Source organism: Phoca vitulina, unplaced genomic scaffold (assembly GCF_004348235.1).
Source record: "Phoca vitulina isolate PV1807 unplaced genomic scaffold, GSC_HSeal_1.0 scaffold18, whole genome shotgun sequence".
Classification (NCBI taxonomy): domain Eukaryota; kingdom Metazoa; phylum Chordata; class Mammalia; order Carnivora; family Phocidae; genus Phoca; species Phoca vitulina.
This window is the reverse complement of record NW_022589721.1, coordinates 23782045-23808254: the sequence shown is the minus strand read 5'-3', so window position 1 is coordinate 23808254 and position 26210 is coordinate 23782045. Positions and strand designations below refer to the sequence as shown.

Genomic DNA, 26210 nt, shown 5'->3' with positions numbered 1-26210 from the left:
GAGGTCCCAGTGAGCAGAACCAGGGGCTGGGCAGAGTGAAACAGGCCAGGAGGGAAAGTCAATACAAGGCTGGGTTCTCATGTTGGGACTGTGCCCCTGGCCCTTCTGGGGAGCTTTGTAGAAAGCCCCTTGGATCTGTCCTTCTGGACGCAGACGAGGGTAGTATTTACCCACCAGCGCCCATCTGCGGTTGGTCTAAGGTTACAACAATAGGAGGCCTGGCCCCTGCTGTTCTTGCCACCCTTCTTTATCCTTCTCCCTCTGCCCTCAGACATATCTCCCAAAGGAGCACATTTGTCAGTGACACCTGGGAAAGTCATGCTGTTGATCAGTGTGCTTGATCAAAGTGGAATCCTAGGGCATGTTCAGCTCTGAGGAGGCCCTAGATTCCCCTAACCAGGTCGGCAGTCTCCTGCATATCATCATCATGGCAGGAATTAGCAAAGTGATGGTGGAACTTTTGTTTAGTGCCTGTGTGTCACACCCCAGATGGTCGGTTCCATTAGAGCAGGGCCAGGTCTGTTCCCTGTACTGCTGTATTCCCACTGTCTAGATGTAATTAATTACTGGACTGATTTCAATCATTATACAGTACAGTTGAAGATACTAAGGCCTATGGGAAAATTAAGGTAGACTGGGAGTGCTGGGCAGAGGACCAGTTAGCAATTTAGTAGGGTGGACAAGGGTAGGTGTCTTAAGGAAGGTAGCATGTGAGCCGGGACTGAAGGAGGGAAGGCAGTTGGCAGTGAGGGTGTCTGCGGAAAGGGGTCCTGGACAGACAGCTGAGAGCACTGCAGATCCCTCAAGGCAAGACAGTGCCTGAGGGGCAGGGGGGGCCAGGGAGGGAGGTGCGGTCAGAGGGGTAATGGCATCGCATCACATAAGGCCATAGCAGCCAACCAGAAGACTTTGGCCTTTGCTCTGAGTCATCAGAGGGCTCTGAGCGAGGACTGATATAAACTGATATCTTTGATAAGGTTTAACTCTAACCCTCTAACTGCCAAGAACAGACTGAGATGAGGCAAGACAGAAGCAAGGAGACCAATTAAGGAATTGCAAGAGACAATCAATCGAGGCAAGAAATAAAGGCAGATCATTGCACTGGGTGTAGTGAGAAGGAATGAGATCCGGTATATATTTTGAGGGAGAGCCACAGGTGTCCCCAGCAGATCGGAGTCAAGAATGATCCAAGTTTGGGGCTTGAACACCTGGAAGGAGGTATGGGGTGGGAAGGAAGTGGGAAGGAGGTGAGTGGAGCATATTTTGCAGGAGCAGGGAGATTATCTCTGGCTCAGTAAGCACTAGCATTTTTCACTAGTTGAGGACTTTTGCTCTGAGATTCCGGCCCCCATTGGCCCAGTGCAGGAATATTTCTCGGAGCATTAGGTGGTGAGAGGCTGGGAGATGGGAGGGGCATGGAAGGTGGACCCCAAAATGGTTTGGGTAGGGGAAAGACCACTGTATGGGTTCTGGTCCCCCTTCTGCCTGTCAGTGGCTTTATGACCCATTCTCCCTATTTCTAAGGTCTCACCTCGACCTAGAAAAGCTGCTCAGGCAACACTGGCCTCCAGGCTGTGCCCTATGTGCTTTTGGGAGGTCCAAAGAAAGGGGAGAGCTGCACAGGGATGGTCAAGGGCAGAGAGATGCTTCTTCTTTCAGACCCCCATGGCTACAAGGCAGCTCAACTATCCTGCCTCCTCTGCTGGCCACAAGCTCACAGTGCCTGGAGACTCTGACTTAGCTGCTGAAAGGGGATTTTAGACAAGGGCCTTCCTGTGAGTACTGTTAGGGTGGGCTCTCTAGAGGGTCCTACAAAGGGAGGAAAATAGTTTTGAGGGGCCACTGTATGTGAGCATGTTACTGAAGGGGTACAAACACATGGAGTGCTGGTTCACAACCCTCTTGGGAGCTTCAGCTTCCTGGGTATGATCTGAAACTGACCCCTGTAGTGAGAGGGCAGGGAGAGAGACCTCAGAAAGCGGCAGGCCACTCCAGGGGGTTAGTTTTAATATCAGTGGAGGGAACTTACATACGGGTCTTGTGTTGGATGGCAACAAGATGAATGGATCCCTGCACCTGCCCTCCAAATCTTCAAAGTTTATAAAGAGGCGCTGTGTTCATTTATACACCATGTAGGTGTTTTCAACATCACATCACCATCTCAAGGCTATGTCCTTGAGGCAGCCTCTGAGAGCAGGAAAGGCAAGTGCAACCCTCATTCCAAGGACAGAGTAGGGGGTGAGGAGCCTGGGAGTGCCTGGGTCCAGCTCACAGGTCAATTGGCAGTCACGTCTTTTTGATGATATTCTCTAACATGGAGATATTTTTACCCCTGCTTTACAGGAGAGGAAACAGAAGTTCAGAGAGGTTAAGAAACTTAGCCTAAGTTCGCACAGCTACCTGCAAGATGATTTGTATGAATGCATGGGAATAACACTGATGGGCAAATGTTACCAAATGTCAGTACTGCTTGTATCTGGGTAGTGGAGTTACGGAGATTCAAGTGTTCTTCATACATTTCTGAGACCTTTGTAAATTCTTTTTACAAAGGCCATTATTTGTTAGGTAAGTTTTATCAATGGAAACGAACATTTTGCTGGGCCTGGGCAAAAGCAGGGGCTCTGTCGGGGTTTTGTTTCGGCTCCGGAGGGCTCCGCCCAGTCAAGAGAACCGAGCAGGAGCTCCAAGACCTGCAACCGACTCGAGTCCTCAGCCTCTTCCTTTCCCACGCCCCGCGCGCGCAAGGCACGCACACGCAAGGCACGCACACGCAAGGCACGCACACGCACGGGCGCACGCGCACGCGCACTCCTTCACAGCTCCTCCACGTCACGGCCATGTCGGGTCGTGCGAGTTCTGCCGGAGATGCTTCCTACCGTGAAAGGACTCCGGTTATCCGCTGTGCGGCGTCGCTGGCAAGTTCCCACCACCAGACAAGGCTCTGCGGAGGGCCCGGCCCAGGAGTCCCGGCCCGCAGGCCCGCGCAGGCCACGTGGAACTTCCCCCCATCTCCCTCATCCTGCGCCGGGAAAGCAGGCCAGGCTGAGCGGCGCGCAGCAGGCGTTAAGGGGAGACCGTCAGGTCCTCTGCGCAGCTGGGGAAGGGTCCTGCAGCTTCCTGCAGAGTAGCCAGACGACCAGTAATGGCCACGTCACGCAGTAATAGCTGACAGCCGAGCACTGTTCTGAGCACTTTATGTACAACTTTTAAGTCTTCGCTACGGTCCTGTGAGCTGGGGATTCTCAGCCCCATTTCATAGGGCGTTAATGTTGCAGGAGAGGGGAGTAACAGCTACACAGCTGTCGGTGGTGGGCGGTGGATGGAGGCCCGGCTCTTCTGGAACCAGCTTCTACTACCTCTCAAGGGAGAATTCTGATCCAAGGTGAGACCCTACACTAATGGGTGCCCCCGCCCCCTCGCATCTGGATGGGTGACTAATGTCTGGAGACCAGTCCTGAAAGGGATGGAGGAAAGCGTGTGCGCCAGTCCTGGTGGAGCCCGTAATCACCCGTGGCTGCCTGGGCCAGCAGGTCCCTGGAGGCAGGAGGACTGGAACCCTAGGGGAGGCTGTTAGCTTAGAGGGCTGCAGGGCTGGGTGCAGCCGGCATCTGCAGCCCTGCGAGGGACCCGTAGAGTGCGGACAGCTGTGCCACCAGGTCAGGGTCCCACATGAGTTGCTGGCTAGGCCCCTGCAGCTCCAGTCCACAGCTCTCCGCCAGGCTCAGGGAGAGGGCTGCATCCTCACTCTGCAGGGATGAGAGGACTTCTAGTGGGAGGGAACAGGTGGTTTCCTCCATCTGATTAAAGTTTGGCTCTAAGATGCTCGCCACCTGCAAGGAACCACCCAGAATGAACAGGCAGGTCTCCCAGGTCCTGCATCAGTGGAACCCACCCCGAGGGTGGGAGCCTGGGGCCAGTGCTCCCCCATCTCCCACTACAGCTGAGGCTTGGCAAAATAGTGTACCCCCAACACTGCTCTTCGCACACTGGCTGGAGTCATTGGTTTCCAACACTCCCTAGTAGCTCCCAGCCTCTGCCTGGGCTGTTTTGCCTGGATTCTGCCCCCCACTCCCCCATCTTTTCATCCATGAATTCATGAACTGCATGGAGGGGTCACCCCCTGGGAAATGCCCCTGAACCCTGTAGTTGGTGTCCTCATAGCCGCCAAAGCCACCCCATAGCTGTTTGAGCTAAAGCAGGCACTCTTTGTTGTCACTGGTTTGCATAGTCCCTTAACCAGACTGTGAGGGGTGGAACCTCTTTCACTTTGTATTCTCAGCCCCAGCAGAGGGCCTGGTGGCACAAGGTATGGATTCAGCATAATCAATAAACCCACATGAGTGAATGTGACCCACCCAGCAGAGGGCCCACCTGGCAGAGGTTGCACAGGCCTGGGCACTCAGAAGTCAGAGCCAGGGAATGCCCCTCTGTGAGTGAGTGCTGATAAAGGGCTCTCAAGGGACTGGGGACCGGACACCGACAGACCACTTGGGATATTCCCCCAGATATCCTCCCTCCACACCCCATCCTGGAGGCTCTCACCAGCTCCAGCTGCTGGGGCATGATCCCTCTCTCCATGGACTGGGTCAGCAGGCAATGTTGGGTGTCACTGAGCACTGTTGAGAGATAGGGGTTGAGGGCCACCGAGCATCTGAGGCATCTTGCGTGTCTCCTCGTGGGCCCTAGTAACCCAGGAATGGCTGGGATACTGGAGCCCTAAAGTGGAGACAAGCTCCACTACGTACCTCTTGGGCCATCCTTCCCGAGAAGGTTCAAGAAGGCGGGAACTGTGCCTGCCCTGGAAGTGCTGAGTAAGTTGCCACCCCTTCCAACCCTTCAGTTTCCCTAAAACACGACCCATGAAGGGTGGATGGTGGGCTTCACTTTACGAAGGGCTTTCACATTAGCTCATTTGCTCCCCAGTGGCTTTGCAAGGTGGTTATTAGCCAGGATAATGGTGATTCCTCATCCTGTCAGGGGCAAAACTACAGTGAGAACCCAGGTTGGCCTGATTCCAAACATGAAGCTCCAGTCTTGGGGAATAGCATGCCTCTAGCCCCACGGGGGCATCTCTGCCCCTCAATCTCCTTTTCGTGCATGGGGAGGGACCTAACGGATGTTCGGCACCTATGATGTACAGACATGTGTTCAATAGATCGAGCATGTGAGTAATACAAACAACACTTGCTTTCATGGCACTTATATTTCTGGCAGGGGGATGCTGATGATAAACAGTAAACACAGTCAGCCTTGTGAATATTTGGGGGGAAGAGTATAGCAGGCAGAGGGAATACCCAGTGCAAAGATCCTGAGGCAGAGCAGGCTGACTTGTTCAAGCAACGACAGCACGTGCCGTGGCTGAAGTGCAGGAAGCAAGGTGGAAAGTCGTGAAGGCTAGTGGGAAGGGGACTGCCAAGATGCAGCTGGTAGAGGCTGACGGGGAGCTTTGGCTTCCCTGTGTGTGGTGACAGGACCAAGGCCCTGCTGGTCAGCAGTACAAGCAGCTGGGAGGAAGCACTGGGACTCTGTGGGCATTGCAGCACCTGTCCATCAGGGATGCTTCAGAGATGAATGGCTGCTACTTCACTTCTGGCCCCCATATCTCACGGTGGTTCCTCTTTTGGGGGATTCTCACCCAGAACTCAGGGAAGGGGGTTCTGGGAAATTAAGATCCCAACTTCCTAAGGTGACAACAGAACAGCCCGGCCCAGGCTTCAAAGCCTCTGTCCTCCTGCCTGCCCCAGCGCTTCTGTCCACACTGCAGGCCACCAGTGAGGGGATCCTATTCCTAGCTCCCTCTGTGGGCCTTGCCTCCATTCTGGGTTGGAGCAGGGCCTCTGTTAGACAGACACTCTCATGCTGTTGGTAATTCTCTGTCTATATTGGTGTGATGTCTGTCCCCACTACAGACTGAAAGAGGAGAGCGGCTGCCTCAGTTTTTCCCGGTGCCTTGTTGACATATAGTGGATGCTCAGTAAATCATCACTGAAGGAAGGGCTGGACCGTCTTGCAATGTGAGTGCCAATTACCCTCACTTAAGGCACAAGCAAACTGAGGAAATGGGGGCTGTGCTTTTCCATGCTGACTTCGGACAGAGCTTGGACAGAGAATCAGATGTGAGTGGGAATGGCCTGGGACCGTTTAGAGCACAGAACAGACAGGAGAAGGCTTGCTCGGAGAGGGTGGTCAGGGAACACAAGGGGTGCTGGGCAGGGGCCTTGGGAGGACTTTCCTCTGGACTCTTCCTCCCCACCCCAGCCCCTTGTGCATCCGTCTTACCCACAAGAGCTCCAAGAATGCAGAGGATGGCCCTGCCTTTCGAGGTCAACAGGCTGCCTCAGGGGTTCCGGATGGTGCTTAGGATGAAGCCCCCAGGGTCAACCAGCTGTCCCAGCACCCCAGTGTCCAGGGCCCGTTCCAACTGCAGGGCAGGGGCAAAGGGGAGCAAGGACAGGCTGTGGGTCTCCTCCTCTGCCCCCTAGCCCTGCACCCAATCCTCCAAGCTCCTGTTCCCCACCCCTGGCACTGTGTCCCCTCTGATGCCAGTGAGGATGGAATGCGCCTGGGTTCTGATGCCAGCAATGCTGAGCCAGGTCCCTCGTTTGGGCTTTAGTGAGCAAATGCTCAGCGAATGTCTGACACAAAAGCTGGCACAGGCCTGTGCCTGGTCACCACGGGGCCGTCCTCACCCTGCCATCCAAGGTGGGGCACTACCGAGACTCAGAGCACATCCCTATTCCTGCTTCTCATTTCCCTGTTCTGCCCCCCTTTCCTGGATCCCAGTCCCCAGCCTCCGGTCCAGCCTATGGGCCGCTTACCGTGTCCTTGAGTTCCTGCAGGGCCCGAGGGTCTTGGAGCAGCTCTTGGACGGCACTTAGCAGCAGGTGCCGCAGCTCTGTGGGCAGCGTGGCCAGGTCCTGCAACTGGGCACCCACCTGCCTCTGCAGGCCCTGGAAGTTGGGCTCCTCACCGACGGCCCAACTGTAGGCTGAGTCTGTGGGGAGAGGATAGGTATGCCCAGCTCCTGGGCGCAGGCCCCCCTGCCCAGGGCTAGCCTGCCCGGATATTCTGCCTAACCAGGAGGTCCTGGTGTCACAGTCCTGGCCTGGTGAAGCTCCCACCTCAGGCAGAGCTCTCTTGTGAGTGCCTACTTTTCATTCTTCCCTCCGTCCATCCGTCCTTCCCTTCCTTCCTTCCATAAACATTTACTGAGTACCCACCACATAGCAGGTAGCAGTCATGGGTCTTATCCTTGCCTTTCCCTATTTCCTGTACCTCACTCTCCTTCCTCCTTCTCCCCCTCCTGCTCAGAGCCCATGCTTCAGCTGGAAGATGGCCCTCCCTGCCCCTGGACATGGGGTGACGGCATGGTGGAGGGAAGGGACCCCAAGAGCAGTGTCAGAGCATTCTCTGTGGGAAGGGATGATTTCTGGTTGGGTTCCAGGCCCTGGGCAGGACTCCTTACCTCCACTAAAGTCTCGACCGAGCTTTCTCTCAGGCAGGTACAGGATAGCTGTGTGGGAGCATAGGTAGGGCAAAAGAGGAAAGTGCCTGAGAGGGAGGCAGATAGTTAGCAATTATGGGGCTCCTACCATGTGCAGGCCAGAGAGCCAGGGGCCTCACAGCTTTATGTCCTGTGCCTCACAGCACTCTGTGGGCAGGTAGCACGAGCCTGTTTATAGACGAGGATGCTGAAGCTTGAGACATTTGCTGACGCCTCCAGGGCCACACAGAGGGCAAACGGCAAAGCCGCCATTCAGACCTCAGTGCACTGGACTCAGGCTCCTGCTCTTTTCAGAGGGCAAGGGTGGCTGGATCCTCCTCCTCCTTCTCCCCCCACCCAAGGCCAACCCTGCAGATTCAGTGGGCCAGATCTGAGCATCAGAGTGGTCCCACCCTGTGCTCAGTCCCCAGCCCATCTCTGGGCTGCAGCATTGTTGGGAGAGCAAACCCCCCACCTCCCACTGGTCACCCCTGGACTAAGGATGGGCAGGACCACCCAGTCCACATGATTCTCTGTGCTAATTAGATGACACAGCCCTTCCTCCCATCAAATGCAGCTTCTCCCTGACCCCACTGCCCCTAGGCTAAGTGGGGTGCAGACTCGGGTGTAAGTCTCCTGGACAGCTGACCTCAGGGGCCCTCCCTGCTCCTCAGATCCTTGTAACAGCTGCCAGAAGGTGGAGCTGTCTGGCTGAGTGCTCAGGCCACTGGGAAATAGCCTCGTCTCCCTCTTGCTGCTCCACATGTGCAGGTAGCCCTGCCCCTCTGCCAGCCCTCCCAGAGGCAGAGTCCTGTCTTTGCTGCCCCTGCGCTTCCAGCCTCCACTTACCCCAGCAGTCCTCTCTGATCACCAGCTGCAGCACCCTGTAGGCCAGGACAGTGCCCCGGGGGATGGTCACTGCCTTCTCTTCGGCCATGTGGCTCTGACCCTGGAGCTAGAAAGGAGGCAGGGAGAACAGGACCTCAAGTCCACACAGGATTCGAGGACCTGCAGGAAGGTGTCTTCAGGGCAGACAGGAGCAGGGGACAGGGAGACACAGGAGGAGGGACTGCATGGATCTCTCTTGATGATCAGTGTAGAGGTTGGAGGGGAGAGGAAGATCCAAAAGCAGGGGATGGGGGGACACTCAGGCAGCAAGAACAGCAAAATAGGTTGCACACAAGATATTTCCAGAAAAAAACCCCAGGGCATTTTGGGGTCAGAGCAATACACATTGGCATGGTAAAAGCTCTAAAAAGTCCCACAGTAAAGAAACGATTTTCACTTAGTGTTGTTAAGCACTGTCCAGAGTTTGGGGTACCGGCTTTGGGAAAGGCTGAGCTGGAGTCATGAGGCACCGCAGCTGGATCCCCTCCAAGTGGTCTCTGAGTCAGCCCCTCTCACTCAGAGGTGGAGACTGCGGCGCAGTGGGGGCAAGCCCTGGGAGGCCCAGGGGCCCCCTGCTATCCACCCTACTCCCACAGGGGAAGTGCAGTTTATTTTACTTTTTTTAAAGATTTTATTTATTTATTTGACAGAGAGAGACACAGCGAGAGAGGGAACACAATCAGGGGGAGTGGGAGAGGGAGAAGCAGGCCTCCCACAGAGCAGGGAGCCCAATGCGGGGCTTGATCCCAGGACCCTGGGACCATGACCTGAGCTGAAGGCAGACGCTTAATGACTGAGCCACTCAGGCGCCCCAGGGAAAGTGCAGTTTAAAAGCAACAGTAAGATGGGGGCGCCTGGGTGGCTCAGTCAGTTAAGTGTCCCGACTCTTGATTTTGGCTCAGGTCATGATCTCAGGGTCCTGGGATCAAGCGCTGCATTGGGCTTTGTGCTCAGCTGGGAGTCTCCTTGTCCCTCTGCCCCTTCCCCCACTCATGCGCATGCACGCGCGCTCACTTGCTCTCTCTCAAATAAATAAATAAAATCTTAAGAAAAAAGAAAAGCAACAGTGAGAGAACACCTCCTTTCCGCTGGCACTTGGCTGGCCTGAATCCAGCTCCACGTTCTGGCCAGTGGGATGCAAATGGATGGAGGTGGTGTGTGCAAGTCCTTTTCTTCCTTCTGCCGGCTGCAATGTGGACATGATCAATGGGCTAGAGCAGCCATCTCGGACCAGAAAGTGGCAGAGTGACAAAACGGAAGAGCTAGGTCTCTGATCACTACAATCCACCACTGCAGAGCCACTGCCTTAGGCTCCTATCTGGACTTTTACCTAAGAGAGAAATCCTTTTCTTGTTTAGAGCCACTGTCATTTCAGGTTTTCTGTCACTCACCACTAGGGTGACCAACTGTCCTGGTATTCCCACTGAAAGTCCCCTGTTCCAGGAAAGCCCTCGCTCAGGTAAGCTGGGAAGGTTGGTTACCCTACACTGACACCAGTCCCATGACACATCTGGAGTCCCACACAGTAAGAAGTCAATAGCAAATATGTAATCCCCAAGGTGGTTCCCTGCCCCTCAGCTACTCCCTCCCTCCCCTTATACTGTCCCCTGTCTTTCCCACAACTGGCAAGTGGAGCGAGGCTGCATATTTTAACATCTCATTGACATCTCAAATAACCCTTGATTAGAAGGCCAGCCATCTGCTGTGTTCAGAGGTGGCATTATAGTGTAACTGGTTTGATTAAACACATGGGTGTTGGAACCAGGTAGGCCCAGTCTGGATTTTGGCCCTAGTACTTGCTTGCTGTGTGCTCCTAAGGAGCTTAACCTCTTTCCTCCCTCCCTCCCTCCCTCCCTCCCTCCCTTCCTTTTCTTTTTTTTAGAGTGAGAGAGAATCTTTAGCAGGCTCCACCCTCAGCACAGAGCCCGATGCAGGGCTGCATCTCAATCCTGAGATCATGACCTGAGCCAAAATCAAGAGTCAGATGCTTAACCAACTGAGCCACCCAGGTGCCCCTTAACCTCTTTGAGCTCCAGGTTCAGCTCCCAGAAAACCTGACATATAGTACCCACCTTATAGAATCATCAGGAGGGATGGATGAGAAAAACTGATAGAGAACATTTTGTACTGTGTTCTAGCTTCTAAACAGTATTCAGCAGTGGAAGCTGGAGATTGACTGATAGGTGATCCATACTCACCTGCATTCCTGTGAGGCTGAGTCACACTTAATTTGTGGGAGACAGGAGTCCCAGAGCCCCAGGATACTAGTGTGGGGCCCACACTTCCTTTGTCACCATGGGGACCTGAGGCCCCCAGGCGCTAAATGACCTAGGGACTGAGCTGGTGAGGAGCAGATCTGGGACGTGGAAGGCACATGGAAGGAAACGGAGCGTCCCTGCACCAGTGTCCTCAGCACCTTCCCCACTGCTGCCTAATCTCCCTTGGTTCTCCTCCGGGGCAAGAACTGGCAAACTCAGAGGGCCGAGTGACTTGCCCGAGGCCACACAGCTAGCCAGGGGCAGGGCTGGGATTTGTACCAGGGGTGCCTGGTTCCAGAGCTGATGCAGACCCCCTCCGCGGTGATACCAACGCTGGCGGCACATAGAGTCATCTGGAGGGAGTCAGGAGATACCAGCCAGTGGGGCCCATTCTAGACCTATGAAAACAGAGTTGGGCGGGGCAGTGTTGGGTATTTTCAAATAAAAACCAAAACAGCTTTCCAGATGACTCTAACGTGTCATCAGAATTGAGAGCCACAACACAAGCACCCAGGAATCCCATTCTTGTTTAGATGGGGCGATTTTTAGTGGGGCAGCCCTTTAGCAGGAGTTAGGGTGGAGGGGGAGCTCTTTGGTGGCTGCCAGCATCCCCAGCACACCCGACTTTGCACCCCTAGGGCACACCCTGCACCTTTAAATGGCCCGGCCCAAGGAAGGCCAGCCGTCCTGCTCCCTCTGCGTTGCTGAGGCTCTGAAGCATGGTGTCGTGCATGGTCTCCACGGCCTCTGTCACCACATACAGGCTCTCCTTCTCCTTCCGGCGTTGCAGCTCCCTGAGGAACGAGGGCTTTGGGGTCCTCAGTTTCCTGTAAAGATGTGTAGGGGTGGGGCAGGCTCCTGGGACCAGGCCTCCTGGGACGAGGCCTTCCCTGGTGTGACTGGCCTGGACTTAGGGACTGCTTGCTTAAAGTCACTTGGGGGTGGCTAGAAAAGGAGAGAAACTGAGGGGAGCTTGACATCTGTCTTCTACAAGGTATAAAATGTCCAGACCAGAGGCCACCATGTGGCTTTCTACAAGCTGAGTTGGATGAAAGGCTTATGTTTATTTGGCCCATGAGGTGTTCAGAATTTTTGAGAAAATATTAAAATTGGTAGGTTTCACATAAAAATCTCAATTTCTAGCTTCTCTGAAGAAATGGTGCCACCCAGCTCACAGTCCTGCCTGGCAACAGCCCCAGCAGCTGCTGCTCAGCTCTAGGCAGGCTTGTGTCCGCAGGTAGCCATAGTCTTCAACACTCCTTACTGCCTCCCACTCAGCAGCTACCACGTTTCTGTTTTGTTTTGTTTTGTTTTTTTTCCATCTAGGTTGAAATCTGACTTAAAATAAGCCCTTCTCACCACCCACCCCCTTGTCCCTGGGCCCCTGGGCTCTCTGCTAATGGTGGACTCTCCCATCCCAACCCACTCTTCAGAGGGGCTTCATTGGAGGTCCTCAAGCTGGCCAGAGCCTTGGGCTTTTCTCTCCTGCTCCCTGATCCCTACTCCAGCCTGGAGGACCTGTGCCCACAGACAGACCTCAGCCAGGAGAGCCCCGCCGGCCTGGTTGGCCCACCTGACTCTCACCTCTTCATCAGAGTTTCCCAGGTGTGAGGGGAAACCACGAGTGTGTGTACAGTCAGTGTGGAGCTGTGGATCACCCCACTGTTCCCTGTCACCTGCACCGGCAGCCCGGTGCTCACACTCATGGCCCCTGTCACGGCTCCTGCCACCATCTCCCAGGTCTGGATGAATTGGCTCCAGTTCAGTTCTGCGGGAAGAGAGGTCCAGGTGGCGAGCGAGGCAGGTTTGAGCGTGGCTAAGGCCTCAGCCCTGGGGTCCAATTTGGCCTCCACCACTTACTGGCTGGGTGTGACCCTGAGCAAGCCACTTAAGTCTTGGAGCCTCAGTTGCCCCATTTAAAAAAGGGGAGGGAAGAGTGACAGGGTCTTCCCCCAAGGGTGGCTGTGAGGAATAACCGAGGAACTGTCAGCATGGGCGCTGGCACACGGCGAGCGCTTGACCCATGTTAAACCATTACTGTTGTTTAAAATTATCATTACTTACCACACAACTGGGGATAGGAGGAAGAAAAACATGGGTTCATCCTTCCCCTACATGGAGGACAGGTGTCCACGGGGTGTCTGGGCAGAGGCTGTCTGCTTTCTCAGCCATGTGAATCTGTCTTTTTTGCAACACTCTGCTACCCACAGGCCCCACCTGAAAGTACCTGGGATGGGGGAGCTGGGCTCCAGTGCATTCATGAGGGAGAAGTCTGTAGGGATGAAGGGGGTGTCCCAAGGCTGGGGTGGCGTCTGTGCTTCTTCCTCACCAGGCAGAAGGGGCACAGGTGTGGGGCGCTGTTCAGGCTGTCGGCGGGCACCAGCTCCCCTCTCCTGCCCAGTTCTCTGACCACACTCCTGGCGTCCCTTGCAAACAGGGACGACATGTTCCTGGAGGAGCGAAGAGAGGGCAGGTGTCCTACAAGGCTGTGGGGACCTTGGTGAAGTCTCAGCTGAACTGAATTTCTAGCAGAAGTGTGAGGAGTGGGGAGCCCTGAGCAGGCTTCTCCCAGGTGCTTCTGACCCAGGGCTGGGTTCTAAAGTCAGCAGATAGGTGGAAATCCCAGGTGGTCAAAACCACCCTGGAAATAGCCTTTAAGTCACTCCCCTGGAGAAGCTCCAAGGCTAAGGACTCCCTTCTTAGTTTTAGAACAGGTGTTCCCTTGGGAACATTACTAAATCTCTCTGCTCCTTGGTGTCCTTGGCTGTAAAGTAGAAATTTATTCATATTTATATAAAATATAGACAATTACTATCTATAACAGTACATCCTCCATTGGACTGTTATGAGGACTAACAAGTTGATGTTGGCATTTGTTGATAAGCTGTTACCCTTTGTGTTCTGGCCTTGCTTGCTTTTCTGAGGTAGTGGGTGCCCAGGTGGGTGGGAGGAGGGAGAGGAGATGGGGGTGGCATGAGAAGGGAATAGGGATTCCTCTCTCTTCTCGCTCCTCTTAGCACACATAATTGAGTTTTCTGGGTAGAGGCATCTAGGATGAACCTCTCTTTCCCCCTCCGGTGGGCCCCAGTAGCATTTTGTTCCTACGTCTTTGATGGAGTTTGCCATTTCTGTGAGCACCTTCCTGAGGTGGGCCCTGGCAGTCACCGAAGGCTTGTGAGCAGGGCAATGACACTGCAAGCCAGTGCACGTGTTTTAGGACCAGCACTCACCGCCCACTGGAAAGGGGAGACTGCAGGAGCTTATGACTACTGTCCAGGGGAGTGGGACCCAGGGCTCCAGTGTGATGTGGGGGCCAGCCTTGTCTGCAGCCCCAGGGAAAGGAGGCAGCTGAGGGACCAGCTTCTCCACCAGGCACGGTGCCCAGGTCCCACGCTACTTTTAGGGCCCATGAAAATGTTTTAATTTACTTTAAATCAGAAGAAACAAAGAAGATTTTAGGTCTTATAGAGTATCTTAATACAGAGTATTAATAGATTCATCTTTATGCCAATAGTCTTTTTTTCCTTTTCTGTCCAACTTAAAGTCAAAGAGAAACTTCCGTGTTGTTGGGAATGGGCCAACACAGCCTTAAATGACAATATTTGCTATTTCTACGGAGGAAGGGGCCCCGCAAAGTGACTGCGGCCTGGGGAAGCGCGGGCCTGCTCAAGCCTGTAGGGGGCGCCAGAGGCGCGTCCACACGAGCGCGGAGAGGGGCGGCTGCGGGGGCGCCTAGGGAGATGGTGCTGGCTCAGGTAGTGACCGAGGGGACCCTGGGGGACCGTCTGAGGGCAGCGCCAGCGCCAGCCTGGAATCGGGGAGGGTAAGTAGACACTCTCCAAAGGGTGGGGGGGGGGGTGCAGAGAAGGACAGGCCGGGAGAGGCGGGGGGGAGGGGGGACTGTGGGCCTGCCCTCCTGCCTGGAACCCCCTCCCTGCCCCCCAGTCCCGCAACCCCTCCAGGACCCGGGGTTCCCGGCCCCCCACACCCACCTGAGGCTCTGGGCGGCTGCCCGTAGGGCGGTGGCCGGTGACCGTTCCGGACTGTAGGCTGTGCCCAGCGCAGGAACTCTCTGGAACCCGCGTCTAGCACTACAGGGTTTCCAGCCCGGCCCCTGCCCCTGCCCAGGCGTCGTGGTACCCCACCCTCTCCAGCCCTGACCCTGACACATGGGGTGAACCTCCAGCTTTCAATAACGGCGTGTGGACTTACATTAATAATACTTAGGCTTTGTGTTCTTTAATCAAGCTGATCTGATCCCACCCCCTCTGTCTTGCCCCCCACCTTCTTCCATTGCTTCTCCCCAGAGACAATCACTTTAAATGTGTTTTGTTGCTTGTTTTGGTAATTACCTCCCTTATTTCTTGTTTAAAGGGCATTTTTGAGATATAATTCACAAGCCATACAGTTCACCCCTTGAAAGTGTACAAATCAGTGGCTTTAGTATATTTACAGACTTGTGCAGCCATGACCACAGTCAGTTTTAGAACATGTTCATTACTTCCCACCCTAACCACTGTGATGTACTTTCTGGGCTCTCTGGATTTGCCTGTTCTACATATTTCATATGAACGGGATAATATAATATGTGGCCTTTTGTGCCTGACATCTCTTAATAATAACCTTGCTCAGTTGTAGGCATCGTCCATGGACTTACACCAGGGAGGATGAGGATTTAGGGTCTCCTTGGCTCTACACACCACAGGTCCCATCACAATTATGACTATGTAAACACTACTCAGCTATTAATAAACCATAATTATTTTTCCTTTCCTGTAGGATTTTTGTTTTGTTTCTCATTGTCATTTTTCCTTCTATTTTCTATGTGTTTGTATCTAATTAAATCCAAACTTCCAGTTCCTTAAATCTTGTATTTAATGTCTCAGATTCGAGGTATTCTATCAATTTTCTCTTCCTGGAGAAATCTCCCCCAGAGCCTTCCTATCTGCTCAGATGGGGACTACTTGTCCTTTGCCGCCCCCCCTCCCCCACCCAACTGTCATCCCGGGAATCCCCCTGTCTCTATTCTACACTAAATCTTTTCCCTGTCGCCAATATTTTCCTTCTGGGTTTCTCTCATTTTGTTGTATCACAACCTCTCATAGTTTTCTGGAAAATGAAACATGGACAGTAATTTTAAAAAATTTTTGTCTGAAAATGCCCTTATTCTACCTTCAAACTTGATGTAGACTTCTAGGTGGAAATAACTTTCCATTAAAATGTAGGAAGTCATTGTTCCATTGCCTCTAGTTTGCTGTGTGTGGTTGTAATTTAAAGTTATTCTTTTCTTTTTTTTTTTTTTTTTAGAGAGGGAGAGAGGCAGGGGAGGGGCAGAGGGAGAGGGAGAGAGAGAATCTCAAGCAGGCTTCATGCCCAGTGGGGAGCCTGAGGCAGGGCTTGATCTCAGGACACTGAGATCTTGACCTGAGCCAAAATTAAGATCAGACACTTAACCCGACTGAGCCACCCAGGTGCCCCCTATATTTGATCTTTTGTAAATAACCTTTATTCTTCTCCCTGGATTTTTACTTTGTCCTGCGTGTTCTGAAACATCACACAAATGTGTTTTGGTATGGTCCTATTTTCATCCATTTGTGTCAGGTATGTGATGGGCTCTTTAAATCTGGAAACTCATATTCTGGTTATGGGATATTTTATTGAATTATTTTGTTGATGGTATCCTCTCCATTTGTTTGTGTGTGTGTGTGTTCTCTTTTTGAGAACTTGTTTTATCCAGCTGTTAGGCTTCTGAATTTCTTATTTTTCATCTTGTGACTTTTTACTTTACTTTTTGGGAAAGCTCCTCAACTTTACCTTCTGATCCTTCTATTGAGTTTTTATAATAGTTTTAATTTCTTTTTTTTCAATAAAAAAACTAAAGTTTAATAGACATTGAAGGGGTAACAGCCACTTGTAGTCTACATTGAAAAGTAATTTTATTTTATTTTTTTAAAGAATTCATTTATTTATTTGAGGTTGGGGGGAGAGCACGAGAGCACAAGCAGGGTGAGTGGCAGAGGGAGAGGGAGAAGCAGGCCCCCCACTGGGCAGGGAGTCCATCAGTGGGGCCAGATCCCAGGATCCTGGGATCATGACCGGAGTCGAAGGCAAAGGCTCAACTGAGTGAGCTACCCAGGTGCCCCAAAAGGAATTTTAATCATAGCTAAAACAAACTAAAATCAAAGAATCCTATTAAGAAATAATAAAAATTATAAACATTTAATAACACCTAATATGTAGATACTTAAGATCCTAAACAAAAGTATTAAAAGGGCCTTGAAATTTTTTCCCAACAATTCATCTCATAAAATCAATTTCTGAATAGCTCATATCCTTTGCTTTGGTGTTTTGTCTGCTATCATCTAAACATTAGTACAGTAGAAAATCACTTATATTCTTTTCAAATGCTTGGCATTATAATGTGATCTCCTATCTTTCCTCAAATTAAATTTTGCTCCACATATTCCACATGTATGCAGATGAACATCCCTGTGCTGTTCCAGCTGTTCATATTTGGGAATATCTGAAAGCAGACCTGGCATTTAGTCTTGCCAGCAGTTAAATGAGAAATCATATGCCGTACATGGTCATGTTTTCTGAGGTTTCCTTGATCACAGGTGGAACAAACATTCCTGGACATGCCTTTGTGCAGTCACAACTGACGTTCTCTTAAAAACTGCTTTCCACGTGTCTGACAAATGAACTGTTTTTCCTTAGTATGAACAGTATAGTGTTCTCTTAAGTCACCCCTCTGATAAAATCCTTTTCTGCGCAGATTACAAAAATGCTTTCGTCTGTGATCTCTTTCGTTTTCTTCATGATGGCACTCTTAAACACAATCTGGTCTAGGCAGCTAGACATATGTTCAAGCACTAGATTTTCAGTTTCAAAACACTGGCCACAATTGGATGTCAAAAAGGACAGGCAGAATGTTTAAATAACTGCTTTTTTGGGGATACTGTTTATCTGGAAATGATTGTCCCTAAAATCATCCAACGTTTCCACAAACATATCTCTTACTTCTGACTGCTCATCAGGATTCTCTTCCATGTCCGTTTTCTCCTCCATATTTCCTAACTTGTTCCTTGTCAGATCTTGGGGTTCTCTACCTCTTTGAGCATGATCCTGAAGCTGCCTCCCCTTAACAAGGACCTGTCCGCATTTCCCACACGCACAGATATGATCAATGTGTTTGGCTAAGTAATGAGATGACAGGTCCTGCTCAGTTATTGTGAATCCGCACAGCTCACAGGATGCATTTTCATATCCTCTTGTACCGGACTGCTGTTGTTAGGGGGCCTCATGTTTTCTAGACCACCTCTTTCATCAGCATTTATCGACATCCGAGGTTTTAGCGTTTTCCTACCACTTAATACCAATAACTTCTTCAACGTAGTATCTATGAAATGGCTCTTCAAGTTCATCTAATTCATTGTTGTCAGTGGATTCATTACAGTCGTTATCAGTAACTTTAATAGTGTTAAAGTCTTTCAGTTCGTCTGTAGGAATATCTTCTGGCTCCATCTTGGTAATGGTTCTTTTCCTCTCAGCCCCTCTGCTTTTTTCTTTGCTGGCTAGTTCAGACTCCACTGTGCTACTCTTTCTGCTCCCCGTGGTTGGAGTCGAATCAGCAGCAGCCTGGCTGGTGTCTCCTCTGTATTCGTCTGTCTGTGTAGAAAATACTTTGGAAGATTCCTTTTCACCACATTCGGCTTTGATAGTACCATCTTTTCCACCTCTAATATCTACTCTTTTGTGATAGGATCTTGTGTTTTGTTATGAATGTCTGTTAGTACAGGTTAGCACAGGCTCACCTAATAATTTTTCACAGCTAAAGCCAAATCCACAACTATCACAGGTAAAACTCTGTCCAAAGTGCCGTGACACGTGTTCTTTTGGAGCTGATAATTTGGATGCTGAACTCTTTTTTACATACATCAAATAGTGGTTCGGGAAAATTGCCTAATTGTAAAGACTCTTCATCAAGCTCTTGATTGTGTGGTGTATTTACTGTTGAACTTGGCTCTGCACACCACCTGTTGGCTTCACTGCCATTTCTAGCCACTGTGTCTTATACCAAATATCATTTTGCTGTTCGGTTTGCTAGAAGCAGAAGATGAACGTTTTGAACCAGAACAGTCTGCATCCTGAATGTCTTCTAAGCACTCAGGAATGTTGAACAGCTGTGGGCACCTCATCGCCACTTTAAACTGCTCCAAACCGGAGGGAGCAGTCATAACCTTCCCTAAAGACAGAAATTGCAAAATGAGATCAGAACACTCGGCACTAATTTTCATGTTGCTGAGATTCAGTTGTGCTGAAGGTTCAGGAAAAGCATTCTAAAAGAGGGGCTACAGGCAGCCAGAACGGCTTTATGTGCTTCAAAGTAAATACCATCGATTGCAGTACACAGTCACATAGAAAACCCCACTCCCTTTGGTTGTTTAACTGCTGAAGGATGGAGCTGCGTGGCTGGGCTTTGTCATCATCTGTCAATTAGAGACCAGCTGCAGCAGGAACTGGGGCTGCAGAGGTTTTAGGGAGTTTAAGGCAAATTGGCCATGGGAAAGGCGGGCAGAGGCGAGGGGGCCCTCAAGTTTTAATTTCTAAGACCTCTTCTTTTGTTCTCTCAGTGTTCCTTTTAATTTTTTTTTAAGATTTTATTTATTTATTTGACAGAAGAGAGAGACAGCGAGAGAGGGAACACAAGTAGGGGGAGCGGGAGAGGGAGAAGCAGGCTTCCCGCTGAGCAGGGAGCCCAATGCAGGGCTCGATCCCAGGACCCTGGGATCATGACCTGAGCCGAAGGCAGACGCTTAACAACTGAGCCACGCAGGCACCCCTCAGTGTTCCCTTTAAAATAGCTCAAAAAGCATAATTTGGAAAAGTAACATATAATGATCAATACACAGGTATAATTTTGGGGGGGGGTTAATTTTTTTTGAAGCAATTCTGGACAAACGAAAATGTTTCAAGAATAAAAAAGAAAAAAACCTCTTGTTTTAAACATTTTACCACCTCTTCTTGGTCACATATCTATCTCTCTGTCCCTTCATTAATCACCTTATTTTTTGATGCATTTCACAGTAAGTTACAGATTACCAGTACACTTCACCCCAAACAATTCATATTGTTACTAGAGTTCAGTATTTGTTTACTTTTTTTGGAGTAGCATTAATATACAGCAAAAGGCTCATATCTTTAGATACTATTTGATGAGTTTTGACAATTGCATGAACCTTTAGCAAGGTACAGATCTATCACTTCAGAACATTCCCTCAAGTGTGCCGATCCCTGGCTCCATGCTACCTGGAACGGCAGAAGTGGGTGGCCCTAGGTCCCCTGAGCTCATCAGGGGCACTCCCAGCATAGACTGGGGCGGGGCCAGGCCTCTCTGGACTGACTGCCAGCCACTGCAGCATGGAGAGAGTCCCATACGGGGCAGACAGGGGCTGCTTGGCTTCCAGATTCCAGGTTGACCTGGCGCTACTCAGCTCCATATTCAGGCCACTGAAGGAGGAAGGCCTCCTGCAGCAGGCCATAGGTGATGGCCAAATCCTCATCCTGGAGTAGGGCAAGGAGCTCAGGTTTGAGGGTGAAGGGGATGTTCCCGGAGTAATTGAAGTTGGACTCCAGGATGCTCCTTACCTAAAATAAACAGTATCTGATGTTACAGGTCAGCATTTGAGGTTGGAAAGAGAAAATTTGTCCCCAAGAGGACCATGCAGGGTAACTGAAAAGGACAAGAGCTTTGGAGTCAAGGGGACCAGGAGTCATGTCCTGGTCATGTCCTGTGATCAGTGTGATTGTGGACACATTATTGAAAAATGCTGAGCATTAGTTCCTCAGCTGCTAATTGGTTACGCTAACATTTCCCTTGTAGAATAGTGGCATCTGCAGTCAGATGTGTATACACGTACATACACGTGTGCAATGTGTGTATATGTATATGCGTATGTCTGCACACACATACGTACTTACATATATGTATGAGGAGAGAGAAAAGAGAGAGCAATTCCCAAATGGTGACTGTGTTAGTAAAGCAGGGATATGACTCTGAGCCCCTGAGTTCCCAAACCTGGGTTCTTATATGGCTATTTTAGAACTGGGGGTGTTGGGGGGGCCTCGGCAGGGGTTGCCATGGAAACAGAGACCCTCCTAAGGTAGCCTCATACCCACTGGGCCTGTTCCCTAGAGGCAGATGTAGCCAGGGATTTCCCAGTTGCCAAAGCAGGATCCTGTCTCCCTTCCTGGCAGAAACCTCCATTATCTCTTTTTCCTCAGAGTCATTCTTAACTCTGGTTCTTTCACCCTCTTCCCTGGACGTTGACCCTTGGGGATTTCTCACCAGCTCCTGCTGCTGGAGCAGGATCCTCTTCTTCATGGACTAGGCCAGCAGATCATGTTGGGTGTCACTCAGCGCTGGGAACGGGGACATTTGGGGAAAGAGAGTCATATTTTCCTCTCCCCGCTGTGAACTAGGAGACCCCATGAGAGGGTAACTCTGAGGCAGAGGAATAACCCACTGGACTTGAAGGTCAAGTTCCCTGTACTGGAAGGTCCTCCTCCTGCTCTTGGGATGGTCTCCAGGATGCTACATGACATGGTCCAGAGGATGGGATCCCGAGGCTGGAGCCTGGAATCATCCCACCCACAATGATCTGTTGGATGAACTTGGGTGGGTCACTTTCTAGACCTCAGGCTGGGTCTCTGTTCACATAGCAAATTTATCTCACTAAGCCCTCCAGACTTTGGAGAGAGGTGATATGTGAGGATGAAGATCATGATATTTGAAGGGTTTTGGAGAGGTGGCATCTAACCCATGGATTTCATGAGGGCTGCAGGTCAAACTTGTGACTTTCCTACATTTCCTCCAAATCACTCTTACCCATTATGGCTTCAAGGAGGTAAATGATGTGGAATCTTTCCTGGATCCATAGGTCTCTTATGTCCTCTTGCATCTCATTTGGGATTTTGCCACCAAAGTCATCCAGAGGATCCCAGGGGTTCCCATCCAGCTGTAGGAGACTGGTATTATTGGTAATATGATATTACTACTACTACAACTAGTATTTCTAAGTAATTTTGCCTGTGTCTTTTAAGTCTGTAAGTGATTCACGACGGTGGGAGGTCAGGGTGCTTTACCTGTGCCAGGGGATTCCTAGCAGCCTCAGTAATTGGGACTGCGCTCCCTGGCCCTGTCGTGCCTGGGGCCAACGTCCTGCATCTCTCGCATCCTACTCTTTCCCCTGGCATTGCCCCATTCCCCCTCCCCCATGTGCCTTGGTAGCAGTATCTCCTAAACCTGCCCCCGTTACCACTTTTGATCAGCCCTAGGTAGCTGTAGGAACCCCTCACCTCATCCATGAGGTTCTGCAAAGCCTCTCGGTTCCCAAGCATGTTCAGGATATTATGGAATATGGCATCCTGAGCGTCCTTTGAGAGCTGGGCGAGGGCCTCCGTTCCTGGAAAATCTCCTCATGTAGGTGCTTGACATCTGCCCTCAGGAATCAGCAACAACGAGAAAATGGGTACAATTCTTTGATTAGAACATTCCTGGGATGATCAGCCCTTCCCCATCAATAGAAGCCCTTTTATCAACCAAAAGCATCTCTGTGAATGGCATGTTTGAGCTCTGGGAATAGGCTAGAAATAACAGACTAGCAAACAGACAATCATAGTGATATGAAATGAGGGGGGTAGAACGCAGGGAGCAGAGATGGGAGATTCTGGAAACAGGTCATGGGAAGTGGAAGAAAATGACCAGGTGCTCATTTCTTGGACATGTCTGACATAAGTGGATTCTAATGTTGGGCTCTTTGAGATGAGGATCTTAAGTGCCCTGGGCTCAGTTTCTACATCTGTTAAATGGGGATGTTAAAAGGATTAAATTGAGTTTATGTATGGAAAATGCTTGGGGTAGTACCGGGTGCACATGAGCTGTCCTTCTTACTGTGTAATTCTGCCTGTATTGTCTATATCCATAGAGAATTAACCAAGGAATTGGGGCGCCTGTGTGGCTCAGTCAGTTGGACATCTGCCTTCGTTTCGGGTCTTGATCTCAGGGTCCTGGGATTGAGCCCCACGTCGGGCTCCCTCCTCAGTGGTAAATCTGCTTCTTCCTCTCCCTTTGCCCCTCCCCCTGCTCATGCTCTCTCTCTCTCTCTCTCTGTGTCCCTTAAATAAATAAATAAATAAAATCTTTAAAAAGAAGAATTAATTGAGGAATGGATTCAGGGGCTCTCTGCTTTTGCTAGCAGACTTAAGGTGGCCTCAAGATGATGTGAGTGAGAGGCCAGTGGAATGGAAGCTGCAGCGACACAGGCATTTCTGTTTGGTTCACTGCTGTGTCCCCAGGGCTCAGAATAATGCCTGCTGCCCACTAAGTCCTTAATAAATGTTGGTCACAGGCATGCACAAATGAATAAAAGAACGAATAAGCAGAGCTGACCAGATCATATATTTGGAAGTAGAGCTCAGTTTTCTGAGTTGCATGGAAACTCCAATTTGGGTTCTTGGCTTTGCAGGTTCCTACCCTGGAGGCCCCTTAATTCTCTCTTAATAGACACTCACCTTGCAGGAGGACTCCCCATATTCTTCCTGGAAACAGAATCACAAGTGAGCATCTCTTTTCACATGCACAAATTTCCTTTTGAGACACTTTGGAGGGTTCTGTTCTCTACCACTTCCTCTTGCCAAACCTCTTCCTGCCCCAATCTGGGTCCATCCGTCCATTTCCATGGCCTTCCTGAACCTTTCCTATTCCACAAAAACTAGGGCCAGGCCCCAGGGCCTTGGTGGCAAAGGCCAGGGCAGTCTGCCCTGCTGACCAGATGTGTGCAGGATGGGATCCTCATCCTCGCCTCCAGCAAACACATACCTATTGGGGGGATGGGACCTCTTATGAGGGTGTCTAAAAGAGAAAGTACATCCCCCACCCAAGATTAGCTTCTGAAGACATTCAGTTTCTCTGACCTTTTTTTTTTTTTTTTTTAATTTTTTTAGAAGATTTTATTTATTTATTTGACAGAGAGAGAGATAGCAAGAGCAGGAACACAAGCAGGAGGAGCGGGAGAGGGAGAAGCAGGCTTCCCGCCGAGCAGGTAGCCCGATGTGGGACTCGATCCCAGGACCCTGGGATGATGACCTGAGCTGAAGGCAGACGCTTAACGACTGAGCCACCCAGGTACCCGGTTTCTCTGACCTTCTGCCCCTGACTTCCTTGACCCCCTCTTTTCCATCTACTCCTGCCCTTTGCCCAGGGGCCAGATCTTCCTGCCTCAGGTAAGGACAGCAGAGGTAATCATGGGGGCTTTTGTGCAAAGTGGTCTCCTGGAGGGATATAGTCCCATCTTCCTGCCTTGAAAATCACCCACTCACCTGATGATGGTAGGAAACTCACAAACCATTTCCCTGGAAAGAAACAGAAGTGCTCATTCACAAAGCCTTATTCTCCTCTCCCCTTGCCTCCTCCCCACCGCTCTCCTTCCTCTTCCCAGATTTCTCCTCCTCTTCTTCCTACCCACGCCCCCCCCCCCCCCGCCCCTGGATTTCTTACCTCTTCCCACTACTTCAGTTGACTTGGTACCTAGGCACATGGAGACCCCGGCAGCCCCCCAACAACCCTATCTCAGTGTTCAAAGGAGAAAGGTGACTTTCTCTGTGGCCAGAGGCCTGTGCCAGAGTCAAAGGCAGGGGAAAGTAGGAGGTGGTGGAGGAATCTTGCTGGAAAGGTTTCTCTGTGGGTCTGTGGGGGCTGAGCCCTATGCATGGCTCTTACTGGTACCGAAAGGGGGTCAGGGCTCAGCAGTCTAGGCAGAGAACCTGCCCAGCTCTGGAGCTCACCTTTTGGAAAGGCTTTTTTGTTTGTTGTTTGCTTTTTGTTTTTAAGATTTTATTTATTTGAGAGAGCAGAGCGAGAGAGAACAAACAGGGGTGAGGGGCAGAGGGAGAGGGAGGAGGAGAATCCTCACTGAGCAGGGAGCCTGATGTGGGGCTGGATCCCAGGACCCTGAGATCATGACCCAAGCCGGAGGCAGACGCTTACTCGGCTTATCCACCCAGGCGCCCCTTGGAAAGGTTTTCTGCTTGTCATCATCTGTGATGAGAATGTCTGGATGGGAAGAAGTCAGGCCAGGACAGCTGAGGTTATTCCTGCTGGACTCTTTCATATCTCTGCACCTGCAGCCCCAGACTTCCTCCTCCAGGCCAGCTGCGGCAGCTCTTCTCAGTGGGGCCTGGAGACCCCTCCCATCGTAGTCCCCCATGATGCTGGCTAAAACTCAGAACCGCTGACCTGACTCTGAAGAGGACCCTGGAGCCTGCCTTTTGCATAAGCACCTTGGTTGATCACTGTGCTCTCTGACATTGGAGAACTGTCTCTGTAAGGTAAAGGTAATTGGCTTTGTCCCTCCTTCTTTGGGTAGGATTGTCTGTTTGGTGCCCTTTGTCTTACTCTCCTGAGGTCTCCTCCCTCACTTGTTTCTGCTCCAAATCCTGCCCTCTTCTTGGGTGATTTCACACTGCATATAAGAAATGCTGAGCCCTGGGATTTGCCCAACAGTAGGATTTAAGTGTTGGGCCAGGGACAAGAGCCTGTGAAGGAGACAGAATAGAAATGATCCCATAAAGGAGATCCCAACGACCAGGGTGTCCTAGTATCTAGGGGAGAGAGAGCTCCAAGGACGGAAGAGTCACGTGTGTGCTCTTGGTGACATCCGTGGAGTAAATTCACTGGGAGACAGACTTTGGTGGGTTGAGGTGTGAATGCCAGGGAGGGGTGAGCGCACAACATGTAAATGGTACTTTAAGGAAGCGGTCTGTGAGGGGACAGTGGTTGGGAAGAGGCGGTCACTAGAGGGGACACTTGGGTGAGGGGGTTTATGAGAGGACAGGGACCTGATCTCGTAGTCAGGTCACAGGGAAGGATGACTTTTGTCAGTCACATCACCACACGTTCATCACTACTTCTCACAGCCACTCTGGAGACGGGCTCATTTCCATTTTATAAACGAGGTGGCTGACAGAGTCTGATTTTCTTTGAAATTGCACAGCCAGTGCCGTGACAAGTTACTGAACTGTGCTACACTTACGTTCCTCTCTGATTTGTCATGATGATTGCAGTAGTTCATCGAAGTCCAAGGTCTGCAGCCCTGGGCCGTGCTAAAGGTTCCTTGTCCCGGGAGCCCGGAATGTGTGAACAGCAAGTCCCCCTCGCCCCCTAGTGGACCTGGTGTGACTTGCAGGCGCTGCTCTGAGAGCCTTTAACTTGGTTCGGTTCACGCTTGCCAACACTTGTGAAACATGAAGTGTTGTTTTTCCCCCCTCCCTAAATATATAGCACGTTTTCATTTACCACAAGCTTGATAGCACTAGCATCTCCTGGTGGCCTCAGCAGGAGTCTCTGACCTCAGAAATGTGAGTCCTGTCTTCGTTTGTATCCCTCAGGAGAGAGCGGCTTTCGAGAGGGGAAGGAGCACCCGGTCACTGCTCTGCCCGTTCATGGAGGAGGCCGGGGACATTTCCCAGCTGTGGGGGCACACACATCCTACCACCCACCGCCCCCACCCAGCACTCCTGAA

The 26210-nt window shown here is 51.0% G+C and overlaps 1 protein-coding gene across 1 annotated transcript; it reads right to left on the bottom strand.

Annotated features, from left to right (window-relative positions):
• Nucleotides 1-17018: 17018 nt before the first annotated feature.
• GSDMC (gasdermin C) lies at nt 17019-25760 on the bottom strand. Its single transcript, XM_032416105.1, is given in 17 exon segments — nt 17019-17140; nt 17143-17448; nt 17451-17543; nt 17546-17582; nt 17584-17894; nt 17897-17997; nt 17999-18558; nt 18560-18701; nt 18703-18952; nt 18955-19041; nt 19044-19118; nt 20030-20150; nt 20152-20277; nt 20978-21051; nt 21518-21647; nt 23203-23229; nt 25722-25760. Coding segments are annotated over 17 exon segments (2601 nt in total).
• Nucleotides 25761-26210: the final 450 nt, after the last annotated feature.